This window comes from Aspergillus clavatus, genomic scaffold (assembly GCF_000002715.2).
Source record: "Aspergillus clavatus NRRL 1 1099423829805 genomic scaffold, whole genome shotgun sequence".
In the NCBI taxonomy this organism is placed as follows: domain Eukaryota; kingdom Fungi; phylum Ascomycota; class Eurotiomycetes; order Eurotiales; family Aspergillaceae; genus Aspergillus; species Aspergillus clavatus.
The window spans coordinates 4216930-4231377 of record NW_001517094.1 but is presented as its reverse complement, the minus strand read 5'-3'; the positions used below and the strand labels follow the sequence as shown (position 1 = coordinate 4231377).

Below are 14448 nucleotides of genomic sequence, written 5' to 3'. Positions count from 1 at the left end.
CCGATAAGGCTCACGTGCTGCGGGGAAAGCTATCAGCTTATCTGCCTTCAACCGCGTCATCCTCTGTGCTTCCCCAACTTCCCATCAACTTCAGTCTGCTCTCTAACTGTTCATACTTGAAGAGTCGCCCAGGTAACCCTTTGGTTATCTGGCACCTGGCGATGCTGCGACCACCTATTCGCGCTCGTAGTTTAAACTGTGCTGCAAGGGCACAGCATACCCACGCACTCCGAGCTACTACTATCTGCCAATCCTACCTTGGGCATCGTGGCTTCTCCTCTTCCACACTTTATCCTACTTCTTCACAGTTTAATAGATCAGATTTCACAAATCAACCATGGACCGGGGTATATGAGCCGGGTTTGCCGACCGCTGGGCCCCTAGGCTCTACTCCAGCCTTTGGAGCTCCTCGGATCACCCCCAAGACGTTAAAGCAATACCTGGATCAATTTGTCGTCGGACAAGATCGGGCGAAGAAAATACTCAGTGTCGCTGTTTTCAATCATTATCAGCGTGTGCAAGAACTTCAACGCAGAGACGAGGAGAATGCGGAGTTACTAGCAAGACGGGCTCGGAGGGAAGCAATCGAGCACCATCCTGCGGAGGGTATGTTCTCAAATAGTGCGCATGCTTTGGTTCATAGTTCAATGATTATAACAATCTGAAAGATGAGTTTCTAGGTCAACAGCGCACCGCTCATCCGCCACCCCACCCGAAGCCGATAGCATCTATTCCAGATGACTCGGCCCTCGGCGCTTCCTCTGCACTTCATTTAGAAAAATCCAATATTCTCTTACTAGGGCCTTCCGGTGTCGGCAAGACATTAATGGCTAAAACGCTTGCGAGAGTCCTCTCAGTACCGTTTAGCATATCGGACTGTACTCCCTTCACGCAAGCAGGGTATATCGGTGAAGATGCTGAGGTATGCGTTCACCGGCTGCTCGCTGCCGCCAACTACGATGTTGAGCAAGCTGAGCGAGGAATCATCGTGCTTGACGAGGTGGACAAGATTGCTGCCGCAAAAGTCAGTCATGGGAAGGACGTCGGTGGTGAAGGGGTACAACAAGCACTCCTGAAGATCATTGAGGGCACAACAGTCCAAGTCCAAGCAAAGCAGGAGAAGGGCGCTCCTCGAACGAGTGGCGCCCCCAACTCATATCCATCTAATAACCCTCTCGGAAACGCATCATTTTCGCAATCAAATACGGGCAACATTTCACAAAAGGGGGAAGTCTATAACGTGCGCACGGATAATATTCTATTCATCTGTTCAGGTGCATTTGTGGGGTTGCACAAAGTCATCATGGATCGGATATCGCGCGGGTCGATGGGATTCGGTCAACCCGTTCGCTCTCAGTCAAATTCAACCTCTCACCGTCCCGGCGATCCTTCTCATCACACCAGCAACGAACCGGTTCCAATCCTGTCGGGATCCGAAGAGGAGGCTCTGTACAAAAAGTACCTCCCCTTCTTCACAGCATCCTCGCCTACATCGCCTGATAGCGAACCAACCTACTTCAACGCCCTAGATCTTCTCAACCCAACTGATCTCCAAAGCTACGGCTTTATTCCCGAACTAGTCGGGCGCATACCGGTTACCGCTGCTCTCTCGACCCTATCACAATCTCTGCTTGTCCGTATCCTTACCGAACCCCGCAACTCACTGCTAGCACAATACATAACCCTCTTCTCCCTCTCCGGCATCGAGCTCCGCTTCACATCCTCAGCCCTGCACAGAGTCGCAGCGAATGCTTTCACAATGGGGACGGGGGCCCGTGCCCTCCGCACAGAGATGGAGACTATCCTCAGCGACGCGATGTTCGAGACGCCAGGGTCCAGCGTGAAGTTCGTGCTTGTTACTGAGGCGGTTGCTGCCCGCGAAGAGAAACCCATCTACCTTGCCCGCGGGCAAGGTGGTCGATTCCACTCCTTGATCGCGGCGGAGGAAAGCAAGTGGGAGGAGAAAACTCGGCAAGAGAAGAGTGAGAAAGAAAGGAAAGCCAAGGCGCAAAGTCCGGTCAATCAACAGAATACTTCGAATTTTCGGGAATACCGTAATCGAGCAGCTGGTTTCTGAACCAGAGAGCTTGATGACTTGTGTCGCAGCAACTATGGGTGATATATACAATTACGACATGCTGGATACCCAATGACCAATAAATATCCATTGAACAGTGAGAAATGTATTGATTCAGTTGTCTGGGAGTATGTACGACGTTTGGGGACCTTGGAAATAGCGCCGCACACTCTTCATGCTCGTTTCATATATTATGAAAGTACCTTTCCCCCTTTAGGCTCCTGATGTAATGATATGTATGATACATAGTATGACATGGGCACTGACGGGTAAAACGCCGGTCAAGTTAACCCCCCTGGATAGATCACCAGCTAGATATGTAGCAAAACGCAGTTAGAAACACCCCCATATCACGAATATGGCTCGGGATAGCGGAGCCTGGATGGAGTATGTGAGAACCCAGTGACCTTGGAAACGTCGACTGCATTCGCAGGAGGTCCGTGTGCTGCAGGTGTTCGCGGTGTGTATGCGGGGTGCTGAGGGTGTTGTGGGTGTTGTGTGTGGTTCTGCTGTTGTTGGCCTGGGGACTTCGGATCGGAGACATGGTCCGCCTTCTCAGGCGCGGAGCGCAGTTTATTCCATATGGATTTGTAGTCGATTTTGAATGCTCTCGTGAGGAAGTCCTTGGCTCCGTACCTGACTTCAAGATGCTCCCACGCTTCCCATCTCGGGAGGGGCTTCATTGCCGTGGCGATAACAAACCGCCGGTAACAATGGTTGTGGACCAATGCCCAGCCCGCGAAGAATTCCGCCAGATGATCGGTATTCCTATATTCTTGTGTAAGGCCTTTAGGAATATTTGGGTCGTCATCTTCGGTACGAGACCCGTAGAGTGGAATATTAGGGGGTGAGATCACGACACTTTCACTATGTTCGTCGCTGGTGCCGTTGAGGGTCTCTCTAGGCATTCCTTCTAAGCCCACAGAGTTGATTTGGATTATCAAAGCATACATGGCCCACCATCTAGGAATGTCAGAAGCAGGAAAGGGACATGCTCATGAGAAGTGCAACGTACACTCCGTGTTTGCTTGGATCTTTTGGTTCGGGCTGTTGAAGAAGCCAGTTCAGCACGTCTGGACGAAACATAATCTTCCAGTTCCCTGGAAACTTTGGCTTAATCCAATCCCTGAACCATGCCAGTATGATGAGTGTCGCGTCTGGCTCACGAACCATGAAATCTTCCGTGATTAGGATCACACCACCGTGTGGGAACAGGCGCTGGAAGTGGGAAGGTCGACTAGCAAATTGGAGTGGTTTGGTCAGAGAAACACTCCAAAAGTTGAAGTGCTTGCGGGTAAGGTCCCTGAAATGCGGCAACGCGTGATAATCCATAAAGCTCTCATGAGCCTATCAATAAGTCAATGAAGCCGTACATTGTCACTCCAATCTTCGACTCACCAGAACAATCCCCGTATTCAGCGTCCTTGCAAAGCGTTCCCAGTCATTGGGATGATAGCTGGAGTATGTGAGAGCATTGTGCTGTTTTAAGAATGCCTCGAGAAGTTTGCATTCGGATTGGACTATCTCAGATCCAAGAGGAAACATGAGGTAGAACACATCGGTGGGCAGAGCTTTTACCTGGCCATTGACAGTGGCAAGAACATCGTAGGTTATGCCAAGTTTCTCTTTGAAAAAAAGGTCCAAGTCAACGGGTCCCTCACTTAGCTGGGGTCGCGAGTTCTCTGCTTTTGTATTGGATTCTGTCAGGCCCGTGTCATGTGCGCTAATCAGAGAAACTTCACGTTCAGATGCTAGATGTGTCTGAGGTTGCACCAAGAAGGGCTCGTCGACTAGCTGCGCATTTTCCAGCTCATGTGAGGAAACATGTGTTTCGGATTCCTGTGTCATGGGATCAAGAACTGGTGGCACTCGTTCCCGATTGTTCAATCCCTGCGGGGATGGGTGAGTGGTTCCCTGCACCTCTAGACTATATGATTGCACCAGAGACTCTTTGGGCACGGCTGGTTTCTCAATGATGGTAGGTTTGGTGTTGCTTGAGTCTCCTTTTGGTATTTGGGACTGGAGTTTTGAGCGTTCACGCACAAGACTTGTGGCTTCAGAGATCAACGGTATATGTGTGGGGTGAGATCTGTCGCCTTCAATATTGGTGCTCGAAGGATGATCCAGATTTGGCGCGTTCTGGCGAACAGGGCGGGTCAACGATTCCAGTTTGCGCGATTCGGCTTGGGTTCGTTCCTCCTCACGTCGAGCAGTGATCACATCAAACGATGGCAACTCGTTTCTGACCGCGACATGTAAAAACACACCAGCAGGCGTTCTCATTTTTCCATCAAGGAACGCAAAATCTGATCCAGGGGAGTAGGCAAGGATTGTGTTTTGCTTCCGATGCGCGGGGTATAATATTGCGACCAGTTGATTGCGGCAAAGCTCTTCTCCGATTTTATAGATGCTCGGCTCAGTGTCATCGAAACCTTCAATCCACCCAGTGCTATACTTTTGGTTAGATGGCTGGGAAACCGTCAGTGATCGACGCAGAAAGCTCGCTATGTATACGAAAGGCACCAGGGAGATGAGGGAGGAATAAGTACTAATCGAGGGTTATTGGTTATGAGAAACGCTCAGAAAATGACTTACCACCGATGCACATAGAATGTCGTGCTCTTCCATGTTACAAACATGCTGAAACCTAGCCTCGATGCGGTGAGCCTTTTTTGAGGTCATGAGCTTCGCCCTGCTGGTCTGGCTGAGTCCACAAAGCCTGGCCGGTCCAATTTCCTTCTTGTCAGGGCCATAGAACATATCAACCATGATCTCTCCCGGATTCCAGAAATAATTGTGTCGTCGGGTATAAATTGCTTTGGGGCCAGGGGTTCTTGACGGAAGTTGGCGTATAACGGGATCTTCGGGCTCAATGCGGCGGCTGGAAGACTGGGTGTCCAGTCTCCAGTTATTACCCTGGATACGAGTTGATGACCGATCGTCTGAGGTTTGCTTAGCTGATCTCCATATATCAGGTCTCAAGCCCAGGTTAGAAGATCTGTGCGACTCGTGCCGTGGGCTGTGTCGGAGTTGGGGCGAACTTGAAGCATAACTTCCACCATCCTGTGGTTGAGCGTCCCCTTCTGAATCAAGGTCCATCGGCGACCCGACGTCATGCTCTCCTAATTTCCCTGCTGTTTCGTCAGCTCCGTTCAGAAAGCTGACATTGTGAGATCCAAGCATTTCCGAAGCAGGGTGTAGAGACCTCGGAGAGCTGACATCATGAAGGCCGATTCTTGCTGCACTGGGATCAAACTGCTTAGGAGAGCTAACATCATGAGATCCTAATCTTGAGGAGCCCAGCTCAGTCAAGTTTGGCGAGCTCACATTATGAGGTCCTAGTCTCGCTGGGCCTGAATCTCCTTGTTTTGGTGAGCTAACACTATGGGGTCCCAGCCTGACAGTGTTGGGTTCACTCGCCAACGTCGGTGGATTGACCTTGTGAGGCCCTATCTTTGCCACAGTGAGCCCACTTCTCATCGGCCAGTCAGAGGGTCGAAAGAGTTCCAGTTTATTCATATCAGGAGGTGGCTCATCAGCTTTTGCCTTCTCATACCTCCACCTTGTGGACAGATTAAACAACTTTGGTGTCTCAGAGCTGTTCATCCTCCGGGGGCGAATGGGGGCAGGAGCAGTTCCAAATGATACAGGGGGCGGAGGCTGTTTTGTAGGAAACAATCGATGGTTCGGTTGGGTACTTCTTGCGTTTGCAGGTGTCTGCGGCACTTGATCGGCAGATGGTCCTTTCTGGGACACTGCAGCATATCCAGAGCTTTCTGGTGCTAGTACGATATCAATAAGGGGTCTCTCCGCAGCAGAGGGGCTTTGTTGAGGCTCTTCCAAGCCAAGTCTTCTCCTCTTTGTGGCCCTTCGTCGCTTCCTATCCTCTCTGGCGTCCTCAAGGGCAGCCAAATGTTTCTCAAATCCGTCAAGATCAAATTCCATACGTTTGCCTTCCGCAATCGCTTTTTTCTTCTTGTTCCAATCAATCAGGGTCTGGTCAGCGCAGAAAGAGTCGGCTGGCTCCCAAGTGCATCTCTCGATGGGATAGTTAGCCCACTTCACCAGATACTTAATGCCATCATCAAATTCGAGTTCTGTAAGGATTGTTTCCACTTCATACTCGGATTCCTGTTCACTGGGGGCTGTCGAAGTAATTGAGATATCATCCTCATCACTCATATCGACATTGGATGGAGATGATCTTTAGCAAACTCGCATTGGTTCCTGTCAGCTGGGATGAAAGAAACAAGGCAAGATGTAGCCGCCAGTGTGAGGGAAGTATTCAGTCCCGGATTTTCATTTGATCCGAGTAGCCTGTCAAGGTGAAAATAACGGCTGTATGATGACCTGTGACTCTCACGATTGATGGAAAATTGGCTTTCCTTACATAGATTGGTCGGGACTATTGTGAAGAGGGCGTGCGCGGAGGGAAGATATTGTATGAAGACTTTCACAAACAGCAACAATGACAATAAATGGGAACTCAATGAGTCTTCCCCTTGCAGGCCTCGCTAATACGCCTTGCTTCACCTAGTCAGTTCATCAAAAGACTTCTATTATCTCTTCAATGACAGGATGGATATATCAGGCAGATACAGCACAGCAGTAATTAGTAGTGAAGCAGAAAGCCATCAACACGTGACTGGAGCACTAATCCGCAACAGGCAGTGTCCACTCGGCTTAGCAACAAGCACGGGAAAGCAGTCAGGGAGAACAAGGATGCCTCATCCCTAAAGGCATCAGGATAACTCCTATCTTCCTTTCTCACCTTATTTCTTGGATCTTACTGTGAGTATACTGTCTCAGATTCTTTATCTGCTGAGTCTTGAGTTCCTCTGTCAATAATTCTTTCTGCCCTTAAGCTCATACTTCTGCTCTCTTAGGACTTCAAGTTTCCCTTGCAATTCCTCATTCAGCCACGTCAAATCCCCGATTTGAAAGCCCTCTTCGAGCTTTCTAGCTCCCATACTCACAACCATGGCTAATGATGAATATGACGTGAGTACTTCGAGAAATTGCTTCTTTTGCCAAGGATCTGTGTATCACTAACTTCGATATGAGGTAGTTCCTCTTCAAAGGTAATGTTGCCACTTTCCCCGCGCAGTCGCCGCAACTATTCATCCCTTTCCGCTACGGTGCTCCCTTCGCAAGCGCTTGCAACTAATCTCCCTCCTTTGCTGGAGTAGTGGTGCTTATCGGTGACTCCGGTGTTGGCAAGTCTAACCTTTTGAGTCGTTTCACCCGCAACGAATTCAACCTGGACTCCAAGTCTACCATCGGTGTCGAATTCGCAACTCGTTCTATCCAGGTCGACTCCAAGACGATCAAGGCACAGATCTGGGATACTGCCGGTCAGGAACGTTATCGTGCCATCACATCTGCCTACTATCGCGGTGCTGTTGGTGCCCTTCTTGTATACGATATCAGCAAACACCAGACCTATGATAATGTCAACCGGTGGTTGAAGGAACTCCGCGACCATGCTGACTCCAATATTGTCATCATGCTTGTCGGAAACAAGAGTGATTTGAGACATCTTCGCGCTGTGCCCACAGATGAGGCCAAGCAGTTTGCCAGTATGTTGCGAATTCAATCAACGATTTAGCTAGGCGTTGCTGACATGTTTTGAACTCGACAGGCGAGAACAACCTCTCTTTTATTGAGACATCTGCCCTTGATGCAAGCAACGTTGAGCTTGCTTTCCAGAACATCCTGACAGGTTCGTTTCTTCACATACTTATGGTTTTGTCCTCCGAGTACTAACATATCCTTAGAAATCTACCGCATTGTCTCCAGCAAGGCTATTATTGAGGGAGGTGACTCTGGGCAGGCTACTCTGAGCAGCGGACGCACGATCGAAGTCAGCAAGACACCGGATACTGAGTCGAAGCAGGGTTGCTGTTAAAATTTTCGGCAAGCTCTGCCACTTCAAGGGATGACACGCCTGGCGCAACGACTTTTTACTCTGCAATGTGATAATTGAATGGTCTTGATCTTTCTTTTTGTCTGTTACTTAGCCCCTACGGATATGATACACAAGAGGAACGTTGGGAACGGCAATTCAGGGACATGGGCACTGTAGGCGATTACTCCCAGGACACTGTTTCGTCCACCATTTCTTTATTCCCTTTTTTTCTTCTTTTTTTTTTCACCTGTCTTTATTTGCCCTGGTGGAATCGATTCTTCTTTTATCCTCGATCCTCTCGTTTCTGCTTCTTTCTTGATCCATCTTTTCTAGTCGGGGTTTTCTTGTGCTTGTCTGCGACTTGCTCTCCATTGGGGGTTTGGATTTTCTCTTGCTAAACGTCAATAAGTAGTATATGCTCACAGTTCGGTTTCAGACGATTCAGGTCCACAAAAAAATAGTTGCGACTATCTATCCATGATCAATCAATAAATTTATCTATCTAACTCTACCCTTCTGTTGACTGTTCTGGCTGCTGAGTGCTCACGTAAATGACCATCGACGTTCTTGTGGGCCTAAGGCTCCACTTTCCACATCGACGGTGCCCCACACGCTTCATCTAGTTAATAATGACATTAATTGTGCTTCGACTTGCATATGCTTGATAACGCCTTGAATTCGATATGGAAGTGGAAAAGGATCTGGCATACATAGATATCCTTGTTCCTGAACTTTTTGGTAATCCCATCGAATCCGCCACAGTCAGTCCAAACTACGAGAACGAGACTCTCATCCATAGCCTCAGAAATAAGCGATCCTACCTTACGCTTAACTTTCAAGCTAGGGAGGATCCTAGTTCACATTAATCCCCCGCTGCAAGAGAGCTTATTGGTGGACTCTGGTTTCATGGGTTGATTAGCCTCATGGCCCGTTGATATTTGGGGAGCGTCAGAGTGAGACAGTACTGACAACTGACTACTGAGGTCTGAGAGGTTTAGCGAGGTACTTTTCCGGGTCTTGGTGCCTCAGGGGGGGGTTGTTAATCTGCGAGTCGGTCAGAGGTTGCCCACAGTCCAGACTCTGACTTTGTTTTAGCCTCGGTGTTAACTATTACTGGATTTCGGGTGTCCTGTTTGGGCGAGCAGTCTCATGCTGAGACTGTGTAGATAGTTATGCAGTCGCATTTCAAGTCTCTGAGATAATCCCAATTTCAATCATCTAAAATACAAACGATTCCCACCGCTCTATCTGCTATCGCAGCCCGGAATTCCTTAATGTCATCGCCCCGCTCATTCATCACCCACTCAAGTGTCTCTCCGAAGGTCTCTCCGTTGTCGCGAAACCAGTCACCCAAGGATCGGATAAATGCTTCTACTTGGTCTTTCATAGGCGCATGTTCACGCAGCCAGAGAACCTGCCCTGGGTCAAGCTTCATCATGTCCTGAACGACGTAGTAATGGGGGATCTCGTCGCCCCAGCCTTCATACCCGGGGTCATGGAAGAAATCATTGCGGAATCGCGACCTGTATTTTGCCGGTGACTCTCTCGCACTCGCAGGGTGAGCGGAATAAAAATACTGATCTATTGACTGGTACTTCTTGTCCGATGATCCGGTCAAATCGCCATGAGTACTCGGTGGCGGATAATTCAGATGGATATTGAATGACAATTGATGATTGCTCTCTGGATATCGCTTACGGAACTTGCGCTGGATCGTCCCATTACTGGGGCAGATATGGTTCTGCACGATGTCTGTGATAATCAAGCGGACGTCCTCGACTTCTGCCAATTCGAGTGTGGACCAGTTATGCAGGAGCTGTGCGCGCTCGGTGACGACATGGCGAAGGCTCCGGGAGAAACGGTCAAAGTTGCACGTATGGAACGCACGGTGATATAACCACAAGCGGTAGACCGCGCGACGCAAGCGGAATCGTTCATCATCAGTGAGCGAGCGCCGATCTTCGAAATCAGCCTTCCATTTCTTGACTGGGTAGATGGCCTCCCATTTCCGAGCCACGAGCCCGACCTGAACCACCTGTTTCAGAAGCGATTCGGACATAGGCAATTTGCGCATGATGTGCGCCGACTGACTTGCATTGTGCGTGACGAGTTGGACTGCATCCTCGAGCGGCCCGAATTCGACTTCCGCGATGCTAATGAGTATTTGTAGCTTGTTGGATTGGTTGAAGACACGCCGAAATCGCCGGCAGGTTGCAGCCAAATTAAGGACATCAGAGACTCTGTCGCAAGAACGGAAAATATGGAGCAAAAGCTCCGTCGCAAGATGGTCGATTAACATAGTGAAGATAGATTCAATAGTCTTGTATCAAGCGCTAAGTCAGCACAACTCGGCGACAGCAAAGACTCTTGGGAACCAACCTATTATGAAGTCTGTCGAAAGAATATTCTAGATAGCCTTGTTATAGACTGCGTAGTAGGTGGAATCGCAGAGGCTGACACCGTCGTCGTCTTAATGACTCAACGCTGTCGTCGCAACAAGGATATATATCTAAGTGCAGACCCCGCCTTTGGGGCTAACAGAACTGAGAGTAGATTGATCCAGCGTAGACATAGTGAGAGACATAACGAAAGAAGAAATTTGACAGCACCGCAGCCACGAAAGGCTGAATGGCAAAAACGCTGCCATGATGGTTGATGAGGAGACGCCGTGGACAGAACAGTGAACGGTCCATATATATACCCCGCTTATCTAATCTACGTCCCTTACTTGGCTGTCTTCATTGATGTCCAGGATCCCGAATAATGATGTGTATCTACCAGGGGTACTAGACGAGAATGTTGATTAGAATGTAGGCTTTAACCGCACTGCTCGAGAGTATACACTACGCAGATGCTTCGCCCTTGATATGTTGCTACAAGGACAAAATAATGATATGGCCTGGCCATCCTTTCCAAACACATCATGTGAGGCAGATTATTGAATCTTGTGGAACTTTTGAATTATCTTTCACACCTGGACGCCTTAGTATGAACCAAAACAATGTACCCCTTGCATCACATGTACATCCCCTCAGGATATCAAATCTAATGCGCACGGAAGAAAAGAAGACAAGAAAGCAGCGTGAATATAAGTGAAGTCGCCGTGATTCTAAGAAAAGAGCTTCTTGGTGTCGAGCGCATCAGGCTTCCTCTCGCCCTCCGTCAAGCCCAGTGTGGTCCGTTTCGAGATCAGGTTGGTCTGGACATCACGACGCTTCGCGTAGCGAGCGGCCTTGCTCAAGCGGACTTCACTGCGGACCTGGTTCGGGCTCACATACTCCTTGTTCTCGTAAATGACGGGACCGCCAAAGCTGCCCTCCAGAATAACGATTGGTGTAAGAACGAAACGGGGGCCGACCTCCACGAGAGAAACTTCCGGCAAACTGTCCTTGCCCTTGGGGATAGGCTTGACGGTCTCATCATCCTGATCCTTCTTGCCTCCTGCCTCGGACTCTCTGATCTCGTAGACTCTGATCCAAATCTTTCCATCCACGCCAAACACACCAATAACACGGTCGATGAAAGGCTTCAGTCCCTTGACACCGCGCTTGGGGACGCAGAAAACCCCACGCAGCATTTCTCTGATCAAACCTCTATACTCGTTGCCGGGTTCACTCATGACGGGGCCCTGTTCATCGAAAGACCGATCGAAAACGACGACACCCCGACCACCCTTCAAGCAGTTGCCGCTGAATCCGGTATTCAGTTCACCCATTGTATGCAGGTTGGTCAAGTGGAACTTAATCGTAGGGCCGTTAGGAGGACGAGCGAGCCACAGATACAAATCTTGACCACGCTTGCGAGCTTCGAGGAAGAAAATGACGTTGCAGGAATGCAGATCCGCAAGCGAGTTCAGGAGTAGGTTGTAGCCGGCGGTCTTCTTCTTCGTATCTAATTTGCTTTCTTTGTGTGTGTGTGGGAGCAAGGAGCAGAGATCCGACAGCAAATGCCGATGGCTAAAAAATCGTGATTATCAGTTTATGTATGAATTTGACAGCAGGAGGAAGACTATGCACATACCGGTATGTCACGCCTCTTGAAGTCAACATGAGGACCCGAGTCTTGGGCATGAATCCAGCAGCGAGCTGCTTCTTGGCCGCTTCGGCAGTCTGCTCCTCTTCGTCCTCGTCGCTATCGCTGGTATCGTCCGCTCCGGCGAGGAGTTCTTCGATTTCCATTGCCATTTCGTCATCTTCGGCAGGCTGCCGAGACTTCTTCTTGTTGACTGTCTTATATACTGCCGCCATCTTGAATTATGGAATGAGAAGATTGAGGTCAAAAGGTAGAGTTTTGCTTTGCGGATCGTCGCAACAAAATGCGCTTGATGGAGACCGAAAAGTTTCGGGCAGAATAATTTTTTAGAGTTCACCGCCTTTGGAGTAGCTCGGTGAGCACGTGATTCTGTCTGAACAGGAAACCGTTAGCATGCAGTAGATATGCACACAACCACTTTGAAGTGCTCTGAAGCGGACTATTGATCTGGCGGCGCGAGTCTGATTCCTCTCACATATCAGAATCTGTTTTAAGTGCCACAAATTTGCAATCTTTGGTTTACTCGCCAAAACTCGAGTGCGATCAGAGCGAACCCAGGGCTTACATTCATCCACCCCGAGATATATAACTACATTTGGAGAAACATGTGTAGCATACACATAGCTGAGGAAACACGTGGTACTAGGGATAACGTCTTTCATCCATATTTCATATTCAAGAAAAATGATCTAACACTTTATCAAGGTTCGAGAAACCTTCCTGTCCTACTTTCGTCCCTGCAAGTCGATTCGTGAAGCGTAGTTTTTTTGTGAGGCCCCAATCTTCTCGACAAAGCAATGTGTACAACATTCCAGCATTGAATGTGTCGCCGGCACCGATAGAGCTTTCATCAATTAGCATCTATGACGATCATAAGAGGAGAGAAAGACCTACTCCACAACTTTAAAATCTGAGGCTGTGTATGCGGGACTGTGTATGATATTGCCAGATACCGTGTCTAGAGCAACAGCACCATCCTGGCCCCATGTACAACAAAGAAGGGTCCTAGTGGTGTATCAATTAATTCTAACGGGCCTTCGATTAATGTGCGAGATGACGTACGCGTTGGCTGTTAAATTTGATTGCTTCTGTAGACATTCCTCAGCAAAAGCATAACCTTGTCCCTGAACACCATCCAGCACATATCAGCGAAGTCATATTTGGTAGGAAGAGGAAGAATCCCACCTGAGCCCAACTCTTCGAATAGAAGACCACGTCGGCCTCCATAGCCAGCTCTTGTAAGCCTGGGCGTGCAGGCTTCTCAACTTCAACACTGATTCGAACGGAGGAGTATTGTTGACGAAGATAACAGATGCAAGCTAGTGTTACTTCTGGAATCCGGCCCTGTACATATATTATGAGTTTCCTGCTTGGTGAACTAAAAGTAGAAGATACAGACCTCGAAGTGATACCAGGTAGCTTGAGCACCAATTTGGTCTGCAATGGCTTCGAACTCCTGAATTGTCATTTCTGGGAGCTCATTGTAGTTCACAATCGTCCTGCTCCCAGACGACTGGCTTTTGATGATGTAACTTGACGCTGGCTCACTGAAATCCTCACGATAAATACAATGATCCAATCGAACGCCAGGCTCGAATGCTGAAACAATCTGCTGCGAGGCAATGGACGTTTTTGAAGGAAGAACTGCAACCAGATGCAGGGAGATCTTCGAGGGGGACGAACTATGTGCTACCAGTTGCTGGAGCACCTCTAGTGTATTTGGGCAATTTCCTCCCCGTCGACGAGTAATATGTGAGGCACGCAGTTTCTCATCTTCTCCTGGATAGTGAGGGATCCTGAGACAGGATGGTGAGCCAGATTCATGTTTTGAAGGTAACGCATTCGGGATGAGTTTCCAACCGACGTTAAGATTGTGTCAACATAGCATGCACCTACTGCAATCAACGACATGATTTCCAGGCGCCAATATCTACAAAACAGCAAGTTAAAAGTAGCTCGCTTTGATGATGATGATGATAGGCACTGTCTACTCCAACCACTAATGTTCAAGGAGGGGCAGCTGTTGTTGATGCAGATTAGTCATGACCCACAGGCGACATCAACTGTGGCCGTGGAATTGTTGACAACAACGCCGAGAACAGGTATGGCAAGCTGCAAGAAGGTAGTCAATTTGTGTATCGGCCTCCTACTTATCTGCCGAACTCTTAAGACTGATAGCGCTTTCGATGAATCCAGTCGATTTAACCAACGACCACCTAAAATCTCGATACAAGCAGGCCTCGCCCCAATCCACCTATTATCCCGCTCGCATAAAGCAAAAGAAGAAAGAAAAGCACGATGCAGTTCTGATGTGTGTGGTTATGCTGATATTGACTTTGCTTTGCGATAAGAAGCATGCCTGTCCCACCCCAGATGTCACCAGAAAAGTCGTCAACCAACTACCTCATAGAACATACCACGCCGTGGAGCT

General features: G+C 48.8%; 6 protein-coding genes across 6 annotated transcripts; 2 read left to right on the top strand and 4 right to left on the bottom strand.

Moving 5' to 3' along the window:
- Positions 1-161: 161 nt before the first annotated feature.
- Positions 162-2077, top strand: ACLA_032260 (putative ATP-dependent Clp protease; the record flags this gene model as incomplete). The annotated part of the gene is made up of 2 exons (XM_001269916.1): positions 162-606; positions 681-2077. The coding sequence occupies 2 exons, from the start codon at positions 162-164 to the stop codon at positions 2075-2077; spliced, it is 1842 nt and encodes a 613-aa protein (XP_001269917.1).
- A 350-nt stretch (positions 2078-2427) lies between these two features.
- Positions 2428-6259, bottom strand: ACLA_032250 (putative Chromo domain protein Chp1p; the record flags this gene model as incomplete). Its single annotated transcript, XM_001269915.1, has 4 exons — positions 2428-3040; positions 3093-3424; positions 3476-4546; positions 4673-6259. The coding sequence occupies 4 exons, from the start codon at positions 6257-6259 to the stop codon at positions 2428-2430; spliced, it is 3603 nt and encodes a 1200-aa protein (XP_001269916.1).
- Positions 6260-7057: 798 nt separating this feature from the next.
- Positions 7058-7985, top strand: ACLA_032240 (Rab family GTPase; the record flags this gene model as incomplete). The annotated part of the gene is made up of 5 exons (XM_001269914.1): positions 7058-7078; positions 7146-7215; positions 7267-7656; positions 7719-7799; positions 7855-7985. 5 exons carry the CDS (start codon positions 7058-7060, stop codon positions 7983-7985), a joined length of 693 nt encoding a protein of 230 aa, XP_001269915.1.
- Positions 7986-9095: 1110 nt separating this feature from the next.
- Positions 9096-10284, bottom strand: ACLA_032230 (F-box protein; the record flags this gene model as incomplete). Its single annotated transcript, XM_001269913.1, has 2 exons — positions 9096-9143; positions 9217-10284. The coding sequence occupies 2 exons, from the start codon at positions 10282-10284 to the stop codon at positions 9096-9098; spliced, it is 1116 nt and encodes a 371-aa protein (XP_001269914.1).
- An 810-nt stretch (positions 10285-11094) lies between these two features.
- Positions 11095-12232, bottom strand: ACLA_032220 (ribosome biogenesis protein BRX1; the record flags this gene model as incomplete). The annotated part of the gene is made up of 2 exons (XM_001269912.1): positions 11095-11941; positions 12006-12232. The coding sequence occupies 2 exons, from the start codon at positions 12230-12232 to the stop codon at positions 11095-11097; spliced, it is 1074 nt and encodes a 357-aa protein (XP_001269913.1).
- A 460-nt stretch (positions 12233-12692) lies between these two features.
- ACLA_032210 (ketohexokinase) lies at positions 12693-13928 on the bottom strand (the record flags this gene model as incomplete). Its single annotated transcript, XM_001269911.1, has 6 exons — positions 12693-12861; positions 12912-13022; positions 13080-13141; positions 13203-13361; positions 13417-13813; positions 13882-13928. 6 exons carry the CDS (start codon positions 13926-13928, stop codon positions 12693-12695), a joined length of 945 nt encoding a protein of 314 aa, XP_001269912.1.
- Between the last annotated feature and the right edge of the window lie 520 nt (positions 13929-14448).